Below are 24,474 nucleotides of genomic sequence, written 5' to 3' on the forward strand. Positions count from 1 at the left end.
TAATGACTCTTGTGCTGTATTTGAATATTTAAATCACAATAGCTATGTACGACAGATGTTGTGAATTTATCTATGTGGCAAAGCTGGGTTACTCACCTTAGCATGGCACCACTTCTACAACTAACAGATTGATAGAAATGTTGGACATTTTTGTCACTGTGGTGCTCAAGCCTTAACATAGCAATATAACCTTGTAACAAATTAATGAACACACTTCTGTTTGTCATGTCTAAGCGATGATAGGGATGTTTTAGAAGTTCTTACTCCCAGCACAGAACCTAACAACCAAAATGCCTATTGGAAATGTTAATGGATAGAATATCATGAGGGGTACACACTCAAATTCCCACTATGTTTTCTCAGCAGACAAGGGTGGGAGCACACACTTATAAAATTGCATTTGATAGAGGTAAAAGCGTGTTCCAAAATAGGGTGATAGATGGAGTGAAGTAATATCACATATAGAATTAGGTAAATAAGTGTATGTTACATATGAAGGATAACTTCCTGACCTCACCATTCCCATTGAGAACCTCACCTGATGGGAGTTTACACTGTGAGAAATATTATGAGCCCGGACTAGCACTGAGCAGCATGTGGCTAAATTGTATCATGCATCCAATGGTTCATAAAGCTTCCTATAGGATTGCAAAGTTGGAAAATATCCCACAGAGTGATGTGTAGTATGAAACTGAAATTACTTCAATATATAAAGGCATATACAGATCTTATTCAGTTTTTAAGGATTTTCAGTTTGTCAGCAGCACAATACAAGTATCAGGCAGACTCTCAATAACTGGATCATGTGGTTTGAGCTACAATAATGCTTGGATTTACTTCACTGTGGCGGAATTTTCCATGCCCACTGGCGCCGGGTCTGCCTGGCAGGATGAGCAGACAATTTGGTGAGGCCAAAAATCGGTTTCACGATGTCATGAAACCAGTAGATCATCTTCCCGGCCCGTCAGACATTGGGGACCTCATTGCAATACATCTGCGTGTCATTATAAGGCCAGACTGATTCCCCCATGCTGGATTGTCTGCCCACATTGGCCTGATTGCAGGCCGGTGCAAAACACGTCTTAACAAGTGTGATGTGCAGAAGTCGGGACTTCTCATGGACATGGCTCTGCTGCGAAGCAGCGCATGGAAGTTCAAAAGCCACCTTTGAGGGTCTGCTCACAATGGATGATGGTCAAGGGAGTGAAGTGGAAGGTCCAGCTGTGTTTGGGAGAGGAGGATGTACCAGAGGGTGGGAGAGGAAGGTCTAGTATTGACTAGGAGAGGAAGAGGTTAGGAGGTGGGGAACGAAGGTGTCAGGCGGGTGAGGTTGGAGGGGAGTGGGAGTATAGGGGAGGAGGGCTAATGGGGGAGAAGACGGCAACTGGGGAGGTAGGTGTAAAGGGGGTGGAAGGTGTTCAGAGGGGGAAAGAAAAGTAGAGAGGGGAGGGAGTCCAGGGGGAGGAAGGAGAGTGGATAGGGGAGGGAGTAAGGGCGAGGAAGGAGTAAGGGCTGAGGAAGGAGTCGGGAAGGGGGAAGGAGTAAGGGGAGAGGGGAACCGATGGGGAGAGGATTAAGGAGGGTGGAGTCTGGGTGGGGTGGTGGGAAGGGTTTCCAAGGGTAGGAGGGGTTCCAAGAGGGGAAGGGGCTCCAACAGCGGACAGGGTCCAGAGGGGGGAAAGGGTCTAGGGGGGGTGGTTCTTATGGGGCGATGTCCAGGTGAACATGCAAGGGAGGGCTCTAATGAGTCCATGACTGCGTCCTGGGGAGTGAAAGGTGTAGAAAAGGTGGCCAAACCATGGCTTACAAGGGAAGTTAGAGATAGTATTAGATTCAAGGAAGAGGCATACAAATTGGCCAGAGAAAACAGACCTGAGGATTGGAAGCACTTTAGAATTCAGCAAAGGAGGACCAAGGTATTGATTAAGAAGGGGAAAATAGAGTACGAGAGTAAGCTTGCGGGGAACATAAAAACTGACTGTAAAAGTTTCTATAGGTATGTGAAGAGAAAAAGATTGGTGAAGACAAATGTAGGTCCCTTACAGTCAGAAACAGGGGAATTTATAATGGGAAACAAAGAAATGGCTGACCAACTAAATACATGCTTCGGTTCTGTCTTCACAAAGGAGAACACTAATAACATACCAGAAATGTTGGGGAACACAGGGTTTAGTGAGAGGAAGGAACTGAAAGAAATCAGTATTAGTAGGGAAATGGTGTTGCAGAAATTGATGGGATTGAAGGCCAATAAATCCCCAGGGCCTGATAATCTACACCCCAGAGTACTTAAGGAAGTGGCCCTCGAAATAGTGAATACATTGGTGGTCATCTTCCAAGATTCTATAGACTGTGGAACAGTTCCTACAGATTGAAGGGTAGCCAATGTAACCCCACTATTTAAAAAGGGAGGTGGAGAGAAAACAGTCAGCCTGAAATCAGTAGTGGGGAAAATTCTGGAGTCCATTATAAAAGAGTTAATAGCTGAGCACTTGGAAAACAATGGCAGAATCGGACAGAGTCAGCATGGATTTACGAAGGGGAGGTCATGCTTGACAAATCTACTGGAATTTTTTGAGAATGTAAATATTAGAGTTGATGAGGGGGAGCCAGTGGATGTGGTTTATTTGGACTTTCAGAAGGCTTTCGACAAAGTCCCACATAAGAGATTAACATGTAAAATTAAAGAGCATGGGATTGGGGGTAGTGCACTGAGATGGATAGAAAACTGGTTGGCAGACAGGAAACAAAGAGTAGGAATAAATGGGTCTTTTTCCAAATGGCAGGCAGCGACTAGTGGGGTACTGCAGGGATCGGTGCTGGGGCCCCAGCTATTCACAATATATATAATGATTTAGATGAGGGAGCTAAATGTAATATCTCTGAATTTGCAGATGACACAAAGCTGGGTGGGTGGGTGGGTGAGCTGTGAGGAGGATGCGGAGATGCTTCAGTGTGATTTGGACAAGCTCAGTGAGTGGGCAAATGCATGGCAGATGAAATATAATGTGGATAAATGTGAGGTTATCCACTTTGGTTGCAAAAATAGGAAGGCAGAATATTATCTGAATGGCTATAAATTGAGAGAGGGGAATGTGCAACGAGACCTGGGTGTCCTCATACACCAGTCGTTGAAGATAAGCATGCAGGTGCAGCAGGGGGGAAAGAAGGCAAATGGTATGTTGGCCTTCATAGTGGGAGGAGTCGAGTACAGGAGCAGAGATGTCTTGCTGCAATTATACAGGGCCTTGGTGAGACCATACCTGGAATATCGTGTGCAGTTTTGGTCTCCTTATCTGAGGAAGGATGTTCTTGCTGTAGAGGGAGTGCAGCGAAGGTTTACCTGACTGATTCCTGGGATGGTGGGACTGACATGTAAGGAGAGATTGAGTCGGTTAGGATTATATACGCTGGAGTTCAGAAGAATGAGGGGGATCTCATAGAAACCTATAAAATTCTAACAGGACTAGACAGGTAGATGCAGGAAGGATGTTCCCGATGGTGGGAGAGTCCAGAACCAGGGGTCACAGCCTGAGGATACGGGACTGAGAAGAGGAGAAATTTCTTCACCCAGAGAGCATTGAGCCGGTGGAATTCGATACCACAGAAAGTAGTTGAGGCCAAAACATTGTATGTTTTCAAGAAGGAGTTAGATATAGTTCTTGGGGTGAAAGGAATCAAAGGGTATGGGGACAAAGCAGGAGCAGGCTGTTGAGTTGGATGATCAGCCATGATCATAATGAAGAGCAGAGCAGGCTCAAAGAGCCAAATGGCCTACTCCTCCTATTTTCTATGTGTCTATATTTCTATGAAACTGGGTGTGGTATGAGGAAATGGTGAGAATGACCGAAGGCAGAGTGAGGCAGTAGTGTGGGAGGGTGAGGGTTTGACAGTAGTGATAGAAAGGATGGCGAGGATGGTTGGTGGTGACTCAAAGGCAGACATGGACCCTGGGGGTGGGAAGGAGGGGGGTGGGGAGGTTAATGTGGATGGGGCTGGGATTTTTGGGAAGGAAGGGAATGTGCAAGTTCATCTGGACATCCCCGAAGGAAAAGGGTTGTAGCTGGTAGGTCATGGAGGAGAGGTAGAAGGGGCGTCAACAGTGGTGGGGAAAGGAATTGGGTGACTGGGGCAGGAGGGAGGATGGGGGAGTAAATGCAAAACTGAATTAGCACCATGCTGTCTAAATCGAAAGTGAAATGAGAGTTGTGGTGGGTAAGATGAGGTGCTGCATGGGAGTGTGATCAGTGGGTGGGTGGAGATGCAGGTCAGCTCAGATGGACAACTGAAAGCGAACCTCAGCAGGCAGCATTGAAAATGATCAGGACATTGAGATGAGTGTGGTATGGGAAGGATCCACGTGATGGGAGAATGCTTGCACGAGGCTCCGATAGGCCCTGGCACACACACACACTTCTTCCTTCCTTCAGTATCACCTGTAGGTCAGCTGCTCCCTTTGCGGTGACAGAGGGGCTCACAGGCAAAGGGAACTCGGAGGGAGAGGACAGCCTCTGACATTACTGAGTGGATGACTCAGCAGTGTCCAGCTGCCACTCCTCTTCCCTTCAGAAGGCATTCGATAAGGTGCCACATCAAAGATTATTACAGAAAATAAAAAATGGTGTAAGGGGGAACATATTAGCATGGATAGAAGATTGGCCGGCTGGCAGAAAGCAGAGAGTATGCATGAATGTTTTTTTTTCTGATTGGCAGGATGTGATGAGTGGAGTCCCACAGGGGTCTGTACTGGGGCCTCAACTTTTTACGATTTACATCAATGACTTAGATGAGGGGAGTGAAGACATGGTAGCTAAATTTTCAGATGACACAAAGATAGGTAGGAAATTGTGTGGTGAAGAGGACATGAGGAGGTGGCAAATGGATGTAGATAGGTTGAGCGACTGGGCAAAGACCTGGCAAATGGAGTTTAATGTGGGAAAATGTGAAGTTGTGCACATTGGCAGAAAGAACAAAAAAGCAGAGTATTACTTAAATGGAGAACAGCTGCATAATTCTGAGATGCAGAGAGATCTAGGCGTTCTAGTGCATGAGTCACAAAAAGTTAGTATGCAGGTACAGCAAGTAACTTAGAAGGCTAGTGGAATGCTATCCTTTATTACGAGCGGGGTTGAACATAAAAGTAAGGATGTTATGCTTCAGTTATACAGGGTATTGGTGAGACTGCACCTCGAATACTGTGTGCAGTTTTGGTCTCCTTATTTAAGGAAGGATGTAAATGTATTGGAGGCGGTTCAAAGGAGGTTTACTAGATTGATACCTGGAATGAGTGGGTTGTGTTATGAGGAAAGGTTGGACAGACTGGGCTTGTTTCCATTGGAGTTTAGAAGAGTGAGGGGTGATTTGATTGAAGTATACAAGATCGTGAACAGCCTTGACAAGGTGGATGACGAAAGGATGTTTCCTCTTGTGTGTGAGTCCAGAATTAGGGGGGCACTGTGTTAAAATTAAGGGTCGCCCTTTTAGGACAGAGATGAGGAGAAATTTTTTTCTCTGAGTGTTGTGTGACTTTGGAATTCTCTGCCTCAGAAGATCGTAGAGGCGGGGTCATTGAATATTTTTAAGGCAGAGGTAGATAGATTCTTGTTTGGCAAGGGAATCAAAGGGTATCAGGGTTAGACAGGAATGTGGAAATCGAAACACAAGAAGATCAGCCATGATCTTATTGAATGGCGGAGCAGGCTCGAGGGGCCAAATGGTCTACTCATGTTCCTATTTCTTATGTTCTTATGTATTATTGTTATAGAAAATGGCCAGGAGTAAAGTTTGAGCAGTTATGCATAGTATTTGGACCCCATATTTTAAACCACATTATTCTCTATTATTCCCTATTCTCTGTTATTCTCTATGAAATTATTTATATTTGCAAATCAAACACAACTTTCTTACAAGAAAATGGTATCAGAGTTCCAGGTTTTCTGTACCACAGAATTATATCATGCTGTCCCAATATTTACAGGCATAAAATGGGCAGCTAAAGGTCCAGAATGGCAGGTGGTGTCCTGCGTTAGAACTGCCATAATTAGGTTGGGCTGATCTAATTAATATTTAAATCTTGGTCCTATGTTTTGTGCAAGACCCTTTTTATGAGCCCCAATGCCTGACTTGCCTTCTGATAAAATTGCTCAGCAAATCATCCCAGTAAAAGTCAGCAAGGTCCCTGCAGTAGTGTATTTAAAGGGCTCAACCATTCCACATGGGTTAATTACCGGTTTGTCCTCAGTTGCCAGTTAACATTTAGGCCTTTTATTGACTATTTTCTGAATTCTTCAAGTGAATACTGTCTTCGAGGAATAATTTTGTGCTGTCATGGGGGATCCGGTAGATTTGCCTTTGGGGCTGGGTGATGAGGGGGTACAGAAAAGGAGCCATGGAACTGTCATTGCTGTTGGCAGAGGCTTCATCATCATGGATGCCACTATCTTGCTCATGGAGCAGACCACTTGCCCCATGTTGGACAGAATGGTGTCCATGCTTTGTGTGAAGCTTAACACAAGTAGAATTTGGACTCTTCAGTGCTCTGAGACATATACAAGCTTGCTGGCAGGCTGCTCAGTGCATTTCTTGGTGTATTCTCCTCAACCTTCTTCTGTGGCTCTGATCCTTGAAGTCTGAACTTGAGTCCTATGCAAAGAAAGCTACAGTGTGAGCTGGCACCTTTGGCATCCTATGCTCCTAGCTTCTGCACATTGATTCATTGTGTTAACACCCCTCATTTAGCTAATGCTTTAAAGCAGGTATGGTGCCAATCTTTGAGCTGGTGCTTGCTGCAATCAGATTGAGTGATGCCATGTGTTCAGGAAGGTTGGCCTGCTCTTCTTGGACTGGCCCTGTGTGAAAGTAACTGAGATTGTCATGGAAAGTCTAGGGTGAAATGGAAGGTGGCAAGGAAAAGAAGGATAAGATGTGAAGAAAGCCTGGAATCTTCTCCTCAGAGTGTTACCGCTCACAATGGCCAGGGTTCTTCTTCTGCCCAGAATGACCAGCATGACTTGCTCCATCTGGAAAAGAGGGTGTACAGGGAAATAAAGCCTCCTCTGGTTGCTGCCTCCTGCCCCATATTCTAGGAAACCTTCTCCCGGAATAAAGGAGTATGTCAGTGATGGCCATGTGGGCTATTTTGAGAATGTGGCCCAAGAAAGTAACATTGTTCAATGGGAAAGACACCCTGCTGCCCTCCCTCCGAATAATAGGTGGAATAGTGCAGATGCTGTATGCAGAATGTGAAGTAAGGGCTGAAATTGTGGTGTGAGTAGAAGGTGCAGAATATGAGTATGAGGAGGAGGCAGTGGAGTGAAGTCTGATGCAGTGATTATAAGAAAGTGAAAAGAAGTGAGTGAGGAGATTACTGTGAGTAGTTACATCTCGAATACTGTGTACAATTTTGGTCTCCTTAATTAAGGAGGGATATACTTGCATTGGAAGCAGTTTGGAGAAGGCTCGCTGGGCTGATTCCTGGGATGAATGGGTTGTCTTATGAAGAAAGGCTGAGCATGTTGGATCTATATTCATAGCAGTTTAGAAGAATGAGAGGTGATCTTATTGAAACATAAGATTTTGAGGGGGCTTGACAGGGTAGATGCTGAGAAGATGTTCCACATCCCCCCTCGCCCAGCCCACCGTTGGGAAATCTAGAACAAGGGAGCAGATTTTAAAAATAAGGGCTCTTCCATTTAGGACAGTGATGAGGAGGAATTTCTTCTCTCAGAGGGTTGTCAATCTTTGGAATCCTCTTCCACAGACAATAGTAGAGGCTGGGACATTGAATATATTCAGTGCAGTTAGAGAGATTTTTTGATCCACGAGGGAGTCAAGAGTTATGGGGGTCGGGCAGGAAAGTGGGTTTAAGGCCACAATCAGATCAGCCATCTTATTGAATGGCGGAGCAGGCTCGATGGGCCGAATGGCTTACACCTGATTCCTATTTCTGATGATCTCATGAGTGGTGAGAGTTGAAGTGTAAGTAGAGAGCAGTGTTCTTACCTTGCCAACTTTGGCAAGGTTATTGAACTACATTCAGCATTGCAGCACATCCCATGTGCTAAGCTTCTGTAATTGGACCCCTGCACTGATACCTTCTTACTGCCAGTGGAGGTGTTGCCTGAAGGGCTTGCTGCACCCGGGGAGGGAATAGGATCTCTCTCCTCCTGTCCACCACTTTGATCAAGGCCTCCAACACTGAGAACCTGAATACCTTGTCTGGACCTCATGCAGCCATTTTTCTGAAGGTTTCCTGCTGCTTCAAGGCATGGTGCACCTCCTCTTTAAGAGTCCTGAAAACACTTACGTGGCACCAGAAACTCACAATTTATTGACTCTCCAAACAAGCATGCATTCAATAAACAGCATGGGCAATACTGGCTGCACACCTGACTCATAATAATGAGCTGTGGGCATGAATTTCACATTGTGCCCCTGAGAACAGGCTCATGCAGCCCTCTCCTTGTCTCCCCCCACTTGTTTTCAGGCTAGATCAAATTTCTAAATCCAAATGTCCGTAGCTAGTGTCCCACAATTCAGTCTGTAATGATATTGTACCATATGACTCAAACTAAATTCCCCTATATTTATTTTTAAGTATTTCTACATGATTGAAAGTGACTGTTATTAATAATTCTTCAACTTTTACCAAGACTCCTATCATTTGTTTTAGCTGTGAGATGCATGGTAAATGATGCAATCGAGTCCGAAGAAACTCACAGTAAGCTTTTCCAATATTTTGTGTCATCAATGGGACATCACATGCAGAAAACAGCTTAGCAGAAAATCATGGATACACAATTGACATCAACAGACAGGGAATCATGAGCGATCTACCTCAGGGTTTCTTTTGAGTCCCTCACTTTGTGCAAGGCATTGTTGGTGTAGCCAGTGTGGAACAAAATGGCATGTGCATGAAAGTGGAATGAAAGTTGCAAAGGACTGTATGTGGAAACAGGCATGGGAAAAATTCACCTAAATAAAAATTAAAGAAATACTCACAGTTGCATTTATAGTACTTAGCTATTGAAGTTTTTCTGCTAACAGCACGCAGCCTTACGTTTACCAAGCTGGAAAATGCTATTGTTTGTTTCGGATGACAAATATTTACAGTTTTTGCCCCTTTACGGTAGACAAAACAAACAAGATGAAAATTGTGAGCAAACCACTCCAGATATCATCCTCCGCAGGGAGAATACATTTTTGACAAGCTATCAGGACAACGAGTCAGAGTCTGAGGAGGAGGAACAAAAAGTTCCAGATATTGAGAAAGACGACCTTGCTTTGAGGAAGGCCCAGATGCATCAGTCCAAGTCCAAAATTGCAGTCAATCAATTCTTACCTGGACCATGCACGAAAAAGGATAGGGAGCGCTGGGCGAGTATCAAGCAATCTGCATATAAAGCTGCTGGAGCTTCACAAAGTAAAGAGCTGAAAATGGACAGGTGCGCATTATGTTCGCTCAAATTGATGTCCTTCCCTCTATGTAACTATCCCTCCCTCTATCCCTCCCCAAAACCTACTTAACAACTTTCCTGCTCATGGCCTGCTGGCCAAAATGGAATGAGACCCAGCTGTCAAAATGGACCGAGCTTCCTGTTAGGACTATTGGGTGGTCAGTGGGTGCGCTCCACCGACTGGCTGCTTGAGGTTCACATCGGTTAACGTTTGCCCTCTAATTTCAGCAAATTCAGGAGCGAGCTGGATAGATATTTAGCAGAGAAAACAATGGAGGTGCCTGAGAGTTAGTGTCACATGTGACCTTTTTTCAAATTTTGTGACTGGCTAAATGGATCATAGTCATCTCCTATAGTCTTGTACATTCTGACTTCTAGTCTACTCATTTTCTGAGTATTTACTTATCGCTTCCACTTTGTGTTTTCCTTTACCATGCTTTTTTTAGTGAGAAAGGCAGCATTATTTATTTTACTGATGCATCCACTCTGTATTCTCAAGCTATGTCTAGCTTCAGCCCTCTTTATGAATTTGTTGTTAGTTTGTAATGATGTTTTAGCATTGATGTGGAACCAATTTTGAACTATCTGCCAAAATGGGCATGAATTCTGCAGTCCAGTCGTGGACAGTCCCCAATGGATTGAACAATCAATTCACGCTAACCAGCAGTGCATTGAACCAATGGAAGGTGAATTCCAATGGCTCCATCTCCATAGGTGAATAGCACTGGTGATCAAGCTGTAGGATTTTTGTGGGGCTAGGAGGAGCATTCCCCCCAACAGCGTTCCTGGCCGTGGTTGGAATGTCTCTGCCTACCATTTGTTGCAAATGGATGGAGTATGTCCATTGAAGGGCCCAATTGAAAGCCATGTCAGGCAGGTCTTGGCCATCTAAGAGGTGGTCATTGCTTTCTCTACTATATTCAACTGCCGGATGCCTTGTAAACAGAATGGTTGGCAGTTGAAAATTGCCCAATTGTTTTCCTATTTTAGTTAGTTTATTGATCAAAAATGTACATTCAAAATACGCTAGGCAAAAACTCAAAAGATTCCATCAAATTCTTCTTAGATTGATAGTATGTTGTGAAGATGCATCTCCAAATATCCAATGGAAGAGAAATGCCACTGTGGGGAGTTCATATGTTCCCTTCTGAGTACAGGTCATTTAACACTTTTCCACCACTTTTGTTTGCAGTTTGCAATTTAAAATCTTCATATTGGTTGTGAAGTAAATTCAGATAAACATCTTTAATTCCATAAAAATGCATCTCAGATACTGGGAAAGATAGTTATTGTAAATAAACATAGGCTATACAAGTTTATAGTTTGTGTGTGAATACCCAGCTTTTACACAAAAAGCCTTACTTCTGCTTTCATGATTAGGGACAGATTAACAGAAGGCCATTCAGCCCTTAGAACCTGTTCCACTAAATTAGATCTCGTACATTCCATAGTTCAACTCCATTTACCTGCAATTCTCCATATCCTTTGGTGCCCTTAGCTAACAGAAATTTATCGATTTCAGTCTTTAAAAATTGACTCAGCATTCGCAGCCTTTTGGGAGTGAGTTTTCCAGCTTCTCACCATTTTTTGTGTGAAAAAGTACTTCCGCCTGACTTAAATTCTTAATATTATGTCCCTTTGCCCTAGGTTTCCCCATTAGAGAACACATTTTATAGAATTATGAGCCTATTATTTGTTAACATATTTCCTGCTTCTATCCAACCTCATATGATTTTAGCCTTAATGTGCACTAAAATATTTATGCTGCCACCTTTCTCCCAGTTCCCACTTTAACTTACTAATCTATTGCAAACTGGCACCTCCAAAAAACTTCACTTCATTTACCTATTTGTTTTCTCTCTTCTCACTTGATATTCTGTGCTTTTTCCTCCTTTGACCTGCATACAATTGTTCAGCCAAAGTCATATTCAGGTTGCAGAGGATGAGGTGGTTGTCCCACAAAATGCAAGTGTGCTCCTGAAGTCACAGCAACAGAATGAGCCCGAAGTGGAAGAGCAGCTGAAAGCCCCAGATATAGAGCGCGATGATCTGGCTCGGCGAAAGGCCCTGGGTGGCTTTACCAGTTGGCAAAAGCCTCACACCTTCATTCATTCCTCTATCACATCAGCTGATATGGAAATATGGCAGAGGCTCAAGCTTTCCACTGACACCAGGTTGTTACTGGCCTTCCCTTGTTGTTTCTAACAGAAAGCATCATAGAGAAAGCTGTTGTTTCAAATTTTCCTGTTCTTTCATATATTGTTAGCTGTTGAGTAATACATATTTTCTTAATCTGTACATTTATTTAAAAATAATGCTTGAAAAAGTAATAATTGTCTGTGTAAGAACCTTAGTTAATTGAAGAACTTGTTTTTAATTTAATGCAGTCTAATTCAAAACATTATTATGCAATACTGCTGGTACAGTGTTGCATCATTTCCTTCCAGTACATTATCCTTCCCTCAAAGAAGCAAATCAAAACATTACATTGTTTTTTTTTCATATGTCATACATCATATTATGTTGTTTAACCTAAAGTATTTCTTAAGAGAGCACCAATGCTACATTTGAAAAAATAACAAAATTACCAGTAATTAAACCCAAGTAACCCATGGGAGACTGTGTTGATGTGGATTAGTTTATTGCACTTTCATTCTGGGATCACCATTTCAATCCAGGCACATTGATGGCTTTAAAGCCTCATCCTTTTGCTTGTTTTAAGGATATTAAATGGAATAAATGTGGCCATTCTTAACAATTTTTTGTATGTTTGGAGGCACAGCACAAACTACCCATAACAGCACTGGTTGTCAATAAGTTGGCAATGTTAGAGAAGGGCTCAAACGGATAACTGTTGTGTGAACCAGAAGTATCACCCTGTTGTAATAGGGGTGCCCTGATGAACAGTAGTTAAACCATACTGTTCAGGAAGATTAAGAACAGCTTTGCTCTGTATTAGCCTTACTGCACCTAACCTAAACAAACAGAAGGCAGTAAAGCATTCAATCCTACAGCACTTTCAGCAATAATCTTGAGTATAAAAAATTTGCCAAAATCCCCTTATCCAAGTGTATCAAGTTTTAATTATTTTACCACTGTTAATAATCAATATTCAGGCCCATATGTGTAGACGAAATCTGTAGTGCTCACTGCCATTCAGTATCTTTTTCCTGTGACTGCTTCCCATTACATTCACTGAAGCCATCAGATGTACAGTGATGTGGGTCCAGTGATGGTAACTATCACACATTCCCTCCACATATGCTGGTCCTGAAATGAAAACATTTTCAACACTAATAAAGTAGAATCAATTTGGATGATCAAATAGCCAACTTAATTATGGGCAAATTCTCTTTTATTTTTAAGCATGTAACCTTCAGTGTTCTTTTACCCCAGTCTACTGTAAAATTAACCAGACTAAAGTTTTCTAGCAGACTAAAGTTCCTGCCTCTTTCTAAGTAAATGACTACTTGTATCTGTTCTTTCACGGAATTACTGAAGGATAAGAATTTTGGATCCCTTGTAGTAAATACGCATATTCTTTAGCTTTCAAGTTAAATTTCTTCTTTATCTCCCCAGACAATGCACCAGCTTTAATCAAGAAGACAGTTGGGTGACTTACACCAGCCTCTATATTTTGTCAGTTGTGTCAGTTACCAAGAAATGCACTAGAACTATTCAATGCCAAATTTCTCTTTAATTTTTCCTCGATTTCCTCTTCTTCCTCTCCTGAAGGAAGTCACTCACTTCTAGGGTGCAATTCCTTATTTTCCTTCCATTGGCAGTGACATTTTGCTACCACTTCTGTCTGTCTTTAGCCTTCTTTATGGACTGTCGGCAGAAGTTTATCAACAGTGAAATAAATCTTTGGATTTAATTTTAGTGGTATTCATGCAATATATGCAGACCTGAGAGGTTTGCATTGAAACCATCGATTAAGTCAGCATGTTTGTAGTCAGTGAACATAGGAACAGTAGATCATTCAGCCTCTCAAGCTTGCTCTACCATTCAATTAAATCATGGCTGATCTGTATCTTAACTCTGTCTACCCACCTTGGTTCGGAAACCCTTGATACCTTTGCCTAACAAACATTAATTTGTGAAATTTGTGATTGACTTAGTGTCAACAGCTTCTGGGGGAGAGACTTCCAGATTTCTACTAACCTTTGCATGTAGGAGTGCTTTGGACATCACTATCTGAATAGCCCAGCTCTAATTTTAAGGTTATGCCCCTTGTTCTGGTCTCCCTGCCAGAGGAAATAGTTTCTCCCTATCAAATACTTTCATCATTTTAAGCACCTCAGTTATGTCAAACCTTAAACTTCTGTACTTGAGGCAATACAAGCTTAGTCTAGGCATCCACTCACACAGCCAGACTGATGCTGCTGGTTTGCAGGGAATGAACGCCTGTCCAGGTGCCCTTTAAATATGGCACCCGGACCTTCGACCCTGTGAGGTAATGGCAAGGTCGCTGATTTCGCCTACCCCACCACACGATTGGCCGGGCACCTCATCCATGAATATCTAATTGGTTGGCTGTCATGTGATATCTCACGGTCAGCCCTCCCAAGCACCTTCTGTCCTGCCACCAGGACACTTGATATTGCAACAAGATTTCAGCCTCTGTCTGCTGCCTCCTAACCAATTCCCTATCAAAGCCTCCAACTCCATACGTTTTCATTTTTATTAACAAAATGGCTGAAAAATTAATATAATAAGCTGAACGTCCTCACAAAACAGACTGGATAGATGATTCTGTTTCGCAGTAAATTGTTCATATTTGTTAATAGAGTGATTTCCACTTTTAACCAATACAAACTACAGAATTAGTGATCTCAATGTTTTCTGCCTTTAATTTTCATTTTTCTTCATTCTCCATAACTTCTAGTGAGGACACTTCCAAGCCAATTAGAAATTGTTCTGAAATGAAGCCAATGTCTGAAATTGAAATAGAAAAAGCAGCTCAAGATGACCTTGCCTTTCGTAAGGCAAGAAACAATAAAAGTGCTTCAGGCAGCTGCCAGCGCTTTGTGCACTTTGGCCCGGTGACGGAGATAGATCAGCAGCGCTGGGAGAAGTTAAGCATCGCCGGGGCTGGCCCAGACAGTGAGTCAGAGGAAGGGGAAGATAGTTGCACTATCAAAACCTACACCTGCCATCTCTTGCCCTCAGTAGCTTCAGCAGCTATCCTCAACTCACAGCACAGTAAAATAAGAGCTGAATCTCCAGTCATTTCTGGCAGTGAGGTCAGTCTTGACTCCCAAAACGAGCTCAGGTACATTTTGCAACCTCTCCAGTAAATCTGGATCAAGAGTGGGTCAACGTTTTCTGTTGCATGTGGTGCGATTGGAACTCTTAAAAAAGCATGGTTTTTGCAATGTAGGGTTGAGGTCTCCCATCTTGTGTGACTGTTCTTTGTTCATGAATCCTAGTTTTATAAATAGCTTTGTTTTAGTGATTCTTCACCCATCTGTAATATAGATAGTTTGATGTATGTTTTCAATAATAACATAGACATGAAAATGGACTTTGCGATAGCCTGCACATTGTTCATTGATCATTTACGCCGGTAGAGGGTTCAGTTGTTAGTATTAACCACTTCACTAAGTTTACAGAAATGTATGTGTTTCTCTAACAGCTTAGTTATGTTTCGCTTATTGCTGAGCTGTAAATATTTCTTTTTATGGTATGATTGGATACATTTTGTTTACTTTAACATTAGACAGTTTATAACATTAGAAAATGTGTTGTTGCATAATGAGAAATATTGGCTCAGGATTATAATTTTGCTCTGGTTCATTTTGGTCTCCCACATGGAACTTTTAGATCATCATATTCAGAACTCTTTGCTGGTTATGGACAATGAAAACTTTCTTACTTGAAATTTACTTATCAATAATAATGACTTGCAACACAGCTGATCAACAAGCTTACAGAAAATTAGGTGCTAGGTACAAACACCGCCTCCACAACAATCTTCCAAGGAAATGGATGAGAGATGTTGGAAGGAATTGTAACTCTTCAAGGTGGCTGGGTTCCTGTGTGGTTGTCAGGAACCTGCTGACTCTGTCTTTAACCCAGTGGTGTTCCATAGTGTGCAGGAAACCCCCAGGGGACAGGCAGCTCTGTCATTTAAATATCTAAGATGCTCATTAGCTGCTCTTTTAACCCTGAATTCTGAATTTAACTGTGTGTGCATGGGTTTCCTGGGCTTCCTAAGATTAGCCTGGGAAAACAAGGCAAGAGGACAATGGGGATTGATGGGACTGAACAACTGATATGCGTTAAATACTGAGATCAGGCTCCTCCTTCCTTGCCTAAGTAAAGGGCTTTTACTCATCAGATTTGTTCAGATGGTATACTTCAGAGCTGTTAACCTTCAGATCAGCATGGGGGCCACTGATATAGCTCTGCCTTGAACTTCAGATGAAAAAGAAGTGGAGCAGTGGCAGCAAGAACAGCAACAGTAGGAGAATCACCAGTAGCTACCTTCTCCTCAGCCATCTGCTACTCCTCAGGTCAGTGGAGGGATGAACACAGAGCCCTAGATAGCAGGAGATAATACCCCCAACACAAGGCACCTTTAACCCCTCTAGTTTGGAAATCTATTGTTTGGAAACCCCAGTTGCCTGGAATTCTTTTGAGCAAACCCAAGCATTCCCTTGACATCATCGGCATCATTTTAGCACATTACTTTGGGAGCGGAAACATAGAATATACATGGTTGCATTTTCATCTGTTGAGCTCAGGAAATGTGAGCTTGGCCATTTCTTGAGCTTGGAAAGCCGAGCCTGTCACATCTGTTCATACCCGCTATATTTTCACCTCCTGGAGACGTGAGTGGGCAGGGCCCAAGTTTTCCAAGTCCCAAAGGTAGCGTCAGAAGAGTGCGGGTGCCTAGGCAGACTGGTTAGAAGGCCTGCCTCAGCTCACTGGGACATCAGCCCAGCTCTAGAACAAAGGGCAGAATTTTGCCCTTGATGGGTGGGTGGGTCCCACCGGCTTGGCGGCGGGCGGGCAGTCGATCGCCGCCACCGAAACGGGCCCCGCTGCCATTTTAAGTGGGCAGGCCAATTAAGGCCCGCCCAACAGTCTGCCCAATGGGAAGCACTATGCGCTTCCTGTGCTGGGCGGGGGGGGGGAGGGATTCCCCAACTGTCACGCGAAAGAGCGCACATCTCCCTGAGACTAAGCGCTGTCTCAGGGAGATTGATGACAGTGTTTTAAACATCAAAAATAGAATAATAAAAAAAAGTTATTAACATGTCCCCCTCATGTGACAATGTCACATGAGATGGGACATGTTAATCAATATGACTAAAACTTTATTAAACTTTTTAAAAACAGACATGAATCCTCATTCCGCCAGTGGATGAGGTTTCATGTTTTTTCAGAAGCCTGCTGCGGCTCCTGGCCTGCCCGCCAGCCTTAAGGTTGGACGGGCAGGGCCTTTAATTGCCTTAATGTTCCTGTCATCCCGCATCATTTTCGCGTCAGCGAGCCGGCCCTGCCTCCAACTCGCTGGTGGAAAAATTCAGGCCATAATTTCTGCCCCCTAACCATCATCTCACATATCCCCCATGTCACCCCATGCCCTCACATATCCTCCATAGCCATTCATCCAGCATTTACTATTGACAGACCTCAGGATATCTTTGAAATGGATACTATTTTGAAATACTTCAAAAATAATTTAAGCTTTCCAACCAAACATATCTGTAATAATCCACAGAAAATGCTGGAAAAACTCAACAGGTCTGGCAGCATCTGTGGGGAGAGAAACAGCGTTAACGTTTCGAGTCCGTATGACACTGACTCATGCCAGCCCATGCCACCCACCACCCTTTGTCCTTACTCCCTCATAACAACTCACCTAGTAGCCTTTGACAGCTCCTTGACAGCTTTGACAGTTCCATTGCGCTTATGCATTTTTTACACACAACCATGTTTTATTTTAACAATCCCAAAAGATGCCTCACCTCCCCCAAAGGTGTTGTGAGACCATATCCAAAGGGGCAGTTTTAATAATCCACGTTGTTTTACATATCTCAAAATGCCGGATTTATGGAGCACAGGCATAGTTCAATTTTTCTCCATATAGCCTCAGTATTGTCACATTGTCATGCTTGAGGTAGACTTGTACGATTCATTTTGACGAAGCATTCCCAGCATGCTGTTTGATTGAAAATGGGAATAACTGAGTTACTGTTAATTAAAAGGAGAACTTTCAAAAACAGACCTTCTTGCAACTGTGCTGTAATGAGGAACACCCATGGTGTGCATGGGAAAAAAAATCTACAGATGCAGTTGAGGCAGCTCCTTAAGGGGGCAGGGGTTTACTCAAGTAATTAGTGTCTCTGGTGTATTCACCAGAAGGCAAGAGAGGTTGCTAAAAGTTTGATCCATCTATTGCTTTATATTGTTTGGTATTTCTTTAAAGATTAGGCAATGGATTTACCATTGCCTATTTTTTCCACCATGTGTTTTCCTGGATTGCTGGAGGCAATAAGTCCGTGATAATAAGTAATTGAAAATAGGCAGATTGGAGACATGGCCTATGCAATGGTGAGAAAACAACACTGGAAAATGGAAAGTGTGCACTTGAACCAAAATCTGCTGCTCTAATCTGAGAAAAAATGTAAAGCCACAAACAGCTTGGTGACTTGAAAAGCAACTCAGAACCAATTGAAATGTAAGTCTGAGGAGCTGAGAAACAATATGTATGATAGGAAAAATAGTACATTTCCTCAGGCCTCACCTACTCAAATTCAATAATTACATTTTACCTTAAAATCTTTTATGGATTATTAACAGAGCCATCAGTGTAAGTAAAAGGATTCTACTGGTACATGGTTTGGTTGTACTTATAGGGCGAGGGTATCTCAATATTTTACCTATCTGGGCATATTCAATACTAGGCGGAAAATGGACTTTGTGTAATGGAAGGGCAACACTAGCAAATAATTACCTCCAGAAAAGTAAAAATGCACAAAATAAAAGTGGAAACTTTGATTACATGCAGCTCCCTTCAGGCTCATGTGAAACCAGGAGCCTGAGTCTGTCGAGGAGACTAGGGCCACCCGCCGCTGAACTGGAAACTCCCACCCAAAGTCAGTGGGTCTTCGGCTGGTCTGTCAAGTTTCCTGTCCTGCCTGTGACAATTCCCGCAGGACTGGAAAATCCCCACCTGGGATGCAACTGATGGTGTTGCTTTCCTCCTTTTGTATATTAGGCGGCATAGCAACAGGCTTGGGGGCTAGTTAATTCATTTGGCTAGACAGATCAACACCAACAGCACGGGGTAAAAGCAAAATACTGCAGATGCTGGAAATCTGAAACAAAAACAGAAAATGCTGAAAAAACCCAGCAAATCTAGCGGCATCTGCGGAGAGAGAAACGGAGTTAAACTTTCGAGTCTGTATGACTCTTCTTCAGAGCTGAAGAGAAGCGGAAATGTGATGAAATTTATACTATTTAAGGGGGGGAGGCGCAGATGGAGCTCAATAGAAGGTCAAAGGAACAACAGTAGGGGGTTTGGTTCCCATTCTGGCTGAGGTACACTTGGGGGCCCAGATTTCCACCACCATGGAGAGGTCGATGAGCCAATAAATTCTAAGTCTCGCCCCCGAATACATCACTTCCAATTTTCACTGGGGCGAGACTAGAGTCGGACTAGGGTTCGCGAATGCGCAGTTTATGAAGGCATCTGCCTCCACTGAAGTGGAATTTTGATAGGCCAGGAGCGCGAAACCCGGAGTGTGCAGATTAGACCTGGTGAGAGCTGGTCTGAATTGGGTGGATTCATTCGGATAGCCTCATTACCCCTTTGGGAGAGGTAAGGCACCTTTTGGGATTGTTAAAATTAAACATGATTGTGCATAAAAAGTGCATGAACTCCTTGGAACTGTCAAAGCTGTAAAGAAATTGTCAAAGGATACGAGGTGAGTTGGTATTGAGGGGGTAAGGGCAAAGAATGGTGGGTGGGATGGCATGGGTTGGCATGAGTTGGCACTAAGTTGACACTAAGGGGCTATAAAGGGCCATGGGAATGTGGGCGGCATAGGAGGGGCCTTGGGGATTGGGTAGAGGGGCATGGGTTGGCATAGGGTATATGAGGGGCAATGGGGGTGGGTGGGGGCATGAAGTGGCATTGATGGTGCATGGAGAGTATATGGAGGGTGAGAGGGGATGAGGGCTGGAGGACTGTTTTTTGTTTTGATCTTTTTTTATTTAATTCAACAAAGCATTAGAGCACAGAGGCAGGCCTTCCGCCCAGCTCCCTCTGCACCAGGCAGCCTCTGCATTTGTTCCACAGTTCTAATCCAGCCTGCGCTCCTGGAACGAAAATCCCAATGGTGGGTGGCTATTTTTAAAGGTTGTGTTCACAGAGCCAGGAATTCTCCAATCTCTGCATACCCGACATGGGAGCGGATGTCTGGGCTGGGGCCTGCCTCCCACTGTACCCATAGTAAAAAATCATGGCACTTTGCCATGGTTTGGCAAGTAATTGCCAAGGACCTGCCTTTGGGCAGGGAAAGCAAGAAGAATAACAACAGGTTGCAACTGATAAAAATAAGGAAAATATCTCAGAAAACTGACTCCAGCTGCTTGAAAGAACCGCTGAAGCTATAGTGAAAATGAAGGATGCAAAGAATGGTGTGTGTAATTAACAAAAGTCAAAACCCAGTCTAAATTCAAGCTGAACTGAGAAGAATTGATTTTGTCTGGGTATAGTGGTGCATTGTGCATTGATTCATGACTACAAACAATATTGACATTTGTGACAGGAAGAAATTACTATGGCATTCTACTGTGGAAGAGAGCTGACCCTTGAACCTCATACAAAATTAATTTGTCCTTATTTTGCTCTCTCTCTATATTTTGGCATTCACCAATTCATTAAACTATGCTACCATAGGACAAAGACTACATCCTGCCTTAAATGAAGTTTGACGCTTTCCATTGGGGTACTGTTTAAGGGGGTGGTGGGGCCAATGGAGCTTGATAGGTCAGTGGAACAACAGCATTTATTTCAACAAACTAATTAGGCAAAATGGCAACAAAGAGGTAAACTTTTTTTAACACAGGTCTAATAAAAGGTTATTCGCTCTGTAATTGAGATGGTGCTTTGGGTATAGTTTTCCTGTCAATACTCCACTGGAATTCAAGATTAAATGCTGCTACAGGATTATATAGTAACGATTAAGCAAGCTGAGTATTAGGAAATTTTGCTGCTGAAATTAAAATTGCAGTACTGAAACCAATTGGCAGTAGAGGGGATTCACAAATCATGGATCATATTAAATAGAATAATTAATGGATTTTAAAAAGCTTGGATATTTAATATCACTAACAATATGAGTTGGCTTTCTGCTCCCTCTAAAATATCATTGTCAGAGGAGCACTTACTGTAATCACTGAGTTAATTATATTATTCTGAACTTATTCTATTTAGTCCTCAAGTGTATTTACTCGAATGGTGCAAAGCAGCTTTGGCTTCGCCTGCACTGAACTTGTGTAAAGTCATGTCAAGGACTGAATCAACTCGTTTAGGGAGCCTGACTCCAGGTTTGCTTCTGGTTTGGGTTAAGTTGACTATGGCCCACATTGGTGAAGCTATAGCATCCACTTGAAGAAAGCTGCCCACAAACATCTAGTGATCTCTGTAGCCTGGATTTTCCCCTTCCCAATATTATTTTTATCTGGCATCAAGTCAAGCGAGTGTTCAGGTAACCAGCAGCAGTGATGTCAGCAAGTAGGGTAAACAGCCAATCACATTTAAATATTCTCACAGACGGCAAAGTAGGAAGCAAAAATACTTTGAAATTTTCATTTTGAAGTAAAATTTTACAGAGCAAAATAAATGATTGGGAAATACGCATGGGATTAAGGTAGAAGTTGAAAATCATAACTGTTAAAAAAATAATTTTACAATGTGTGAATGGAGAAATTTGGCACTGTACAAGAATAAAAGTAGCTTCTCAGGGTCAGTGGAGCTGTTGAGCGGTAATTATGAACTTGGTACAATATTAATAATTTGCATCTCTTTCAACAAGGTCTAATTTTTGAAGGATTTTTACAGCAACTCTAATGGTGTAAAAGGACAAGTTTGAGTCAGTTCAACAATTTATACTTGCTTGCAGCCTGAGGTGAGTTCAACACTACACCCTATGGGGAAGCATAGAATCACTGACAGCATATGTAGATTTAACTGCACGTGTGCAGACTTCAGATGTTGCTGTCAGTTTCAGAGGAGAATTAGGGCAAACGTTGTCAGTTTTGCCGCCGTTGCTGACTTCAAATTCCAGGCCATCAGCTAACCTCAGGTAGGAGGCAAAACCTCTCTTTAGCTGTAGAATAAATTAATTGCACCTTTTAATTATTAGGAATAATTAAATTAACCTTGTTCAAATGCTCCATATCATTTAACCCACCCAAGATGATGGTACAATATTTGTGGACCAAAGACTGTGAAATATACGGTGCATCCCCACTTGTTGTGGAGCAGCCCGCCCAGCAGACCAATAGGGGCCACTCCAAAGATGGTTGAAATTTTCTTTCTATTTTTATGGAGCCAGGAGGAATAACAGCTGGCTGATTTCCTGCTCTCTTCGATAAGCGAGCTGCCTTGGATTGTCTGTTCAGCATTCACAGCTAACTGGTTGCATGCTAATGAGGTTCATTCAGCATTTCTAATATTCTTTATTCTTTCAGAGGATGTGGGCGTCACTGACAAGGCCAGCATTTGTTGCCCACCCCTAACTGTCCTTGAGCTAAGTGGCTTGCTAGGCCATTTCAGTTCAGATTCAACCACATTTCTGTGCGGGTCTGGGGTCACATGTAGGTCAGACCGGATAAAGACAGCAGATTTCCTTCCTTCAAGGGGATTTTTTAAAACATTAGCAATGAGTTTTACTTGTCACCAAGTGGTGTAAAAAACACAAAAACGATATAAACGTTCAATAAAAAATTTGCAATTCACTGAGAGATTTTGTCACCTTCTATTGTGACTTTGAGCTGTGATGTATTAGCAGACCATTTAGCGGTACTTCCTCCAGCGATCGCGCTTAATGTGGCTGAATCCCCAAATGTAGCTGAGGATAACATAGCCCATCAGGAGCACTGGACAGAACTTTATGGCTGACGTGTGGGTGGCGGAGCCCACACGTCAGCGTTTAAAATGTTGTGCGAGCATCCCAATGTCAGGGGCGGCATCACAATATTTAGGTGGGAGGGCGCTCTATGAGTGTGACATGCGCCCGCCATTAATTAAAGGCCTTGTTAAGGCCCTTAACTCGGCAATTGAAGCCGATTTTGAGGAGCCCGTGTGATCTTCACCTCAGCACATGGGCCCAACGGGCAGGCGGGCAACTGATTTTTAACAAACCTCATTCACAGGTGGATATGTGGGCTCAGAGGGGTTGTTAAAGTTTTATCTGAAGTATTTAATGCAGAAAGTGTTTTAAACTTGCCTGTGTGATTGTCAGCAGTTCAGATCGACTTCCAATAGCTTTCTCTGTACTTTGAAGCTTCAGCTCACCAGTCTGCAGTAATCCTTATCAGGCCTGCAGCTTTCTGGAGGCCTCCATTTAGCCTGGGTATGGGTTCTGACATCTCCATTGGAGGCAGCTCCTCTGATGAGGAAGGGAAGGTTAGAATAAGGAGGAGGCCAGGAGTGAACAATCAGCCTCCAGGGGAGCCAGCTTTGGGAGGCCAGGCGCAGGCACAAGGGGTGCAGGGCCTAGAGGTGGTCCAAAGCGGAAGGGGCTGCAGAAGACACCGCTATCCTGCTGCCAGGGTATACAGGCAGCGAAGCAGCTACCTCAATATGACTGAGGTGCAGTGCCGAAGGAGGCTCCGACTCTCAAGGGGGACAGTGAACTACATCTGTCAGATGATTGGCCCTGAGATCTCCCTTAACTGTGTGGGTGGAAACCCCATGCCAGCGGCTCTGAAGGTCACAGTTTCCCTCCACTTCTATGCATCTGGCTCCTTCCAGGGGTCAGTGGGTGATCTTTGCAGTGTCTCCCAATGTACACACTTGTGTTAAGCAGGTTACAGACACTCTGTTCAGACGGGCATTGACCTTCATCCACTTCCGCTGCGACCAGGCAAGTTAGACACAGCGAGCCAGAGGCTTCGCAGCCATTACTGGCTTCCCCCCGTGTTCAGGGTGCAATAGACGCACACATGTGGCCATCAAGGAGCCAGCAGGTGAGGCCGGTGCCTTCGTCAACAGGAAGGGCTTCCACTCCATGAGCATGCAGATAGTGTGTGATCACAGGATGCTGATTCTACAAGCCTGTGCAAGGTAACCAGGCAGCTCCCACGACGCCTACATCCTCAGACACTCCCAGGTGCCGGGGCTCTTCAGTGCTCTGGCTCGGCTGTTTGGATGGCTGTTGGGTGACAAGGGCTATGCCCTCAGAAGGTGGCTCATGATGCCTCTCTGCCATCCAAGAACAGGAGCTGAGGAGCGCTAAAATAGGAGCCATGTCTCCACAAGGGCTGTGGTGGAGTGAGCCATCAGTCTTCTCAAGATGTGCTTCCGATGCCTGGACCGCTCAGGGGGTGCACTCCAGTACCCCCCAGTTTGGGTCTCTGTGATAGTGGTAGCATGCTGTGCTCTGCACAATCTTGCGCTGGAAAGGGGGAATGCAGTTGACGATGAAGACCTTGATGCAGTGGATGCGGCTGCACATGATGAATCCAGCAGTGGCTCAGAGGATGAGGAGGCACAGGGCAATGATGAGGGACAGCACGCCGACCCGCTACTACACCAAGGAGGCAGGGACATCCGGGACACTTTAATCCAACAAACCTTCAGCTAGCTCCACACACATGGATCTGCAGGACCTGCATTGCATGGCACTTCCACATGTGGCGCTAAGGTGCTACGTCTTCCACCTCATTATCTGCAACTGAGGGCCTAGTACATAAACATCAATGTTCACTCAAACACTCGTGATATATCTGTGAAACATACAAATGCAGCACAAAGGAAACACCCTCAGCCATGGTC

The 24,474-nt window shown here is 43.7% G+C and overlaps 1 protein-coding gene across 16 annotated transcripts in view; it reads left to right on the forward strand.

Annotated features, from left to right (window-relative positions):
• Positions 1 to 24,474, forward strand: part of LOC121287879 (LIM and calponin homology domains-containing protein 1-like) — a 518,147-nt gene that overhangs the window by 344,284 nt on the left and 149,389 nt on the right. For 13 of the 16 annotated variants that reach the window (XM_041205922.1, XM_041206441.1, XM_041206524.1 and 10 more), the window contains 3 exons: positions 9,129 to 9,440; positions 11,369 to 11,626; positions 14,341 to 14,727. The exons of 1 other annotated variant lie outside the window; for it this stretch is intronic. In XM_041205922.1, the coding sequence (XP_041061856.1) occupies positions 9,129 to 9,440; positions 11,369 to 11,626; positions 14,341 to 14,727 (957 nt within the window). The remainder of the gene's footprint in view (positions 1 to 9,128; positions 9,441 to 11,368; positions 11,627 to 14,340; positions 14,728 to 24,474) is intronic. 2 more of the 16 variants (XM_041206926.1, XM_041206977.1) reach the window with 2 other exon arrangements.

The sequence above is a fragment of the Carcharodon carcharias genome, chromosome 1 (genome assembly GCF_017639515.1).
Source record: "Carcharodon carcharias isolate sCarCar2 chromosome 1, sCarCar2.pri, whole genome shotgun sequence".
In the NCBI taxonomy this organism is placed as follows: Eukaryota; Metazoa; Chordata; class Chondrichthyes; order Lamniformes; family Lamnidae; genus Carcharodon; species Carcharodon carcharias.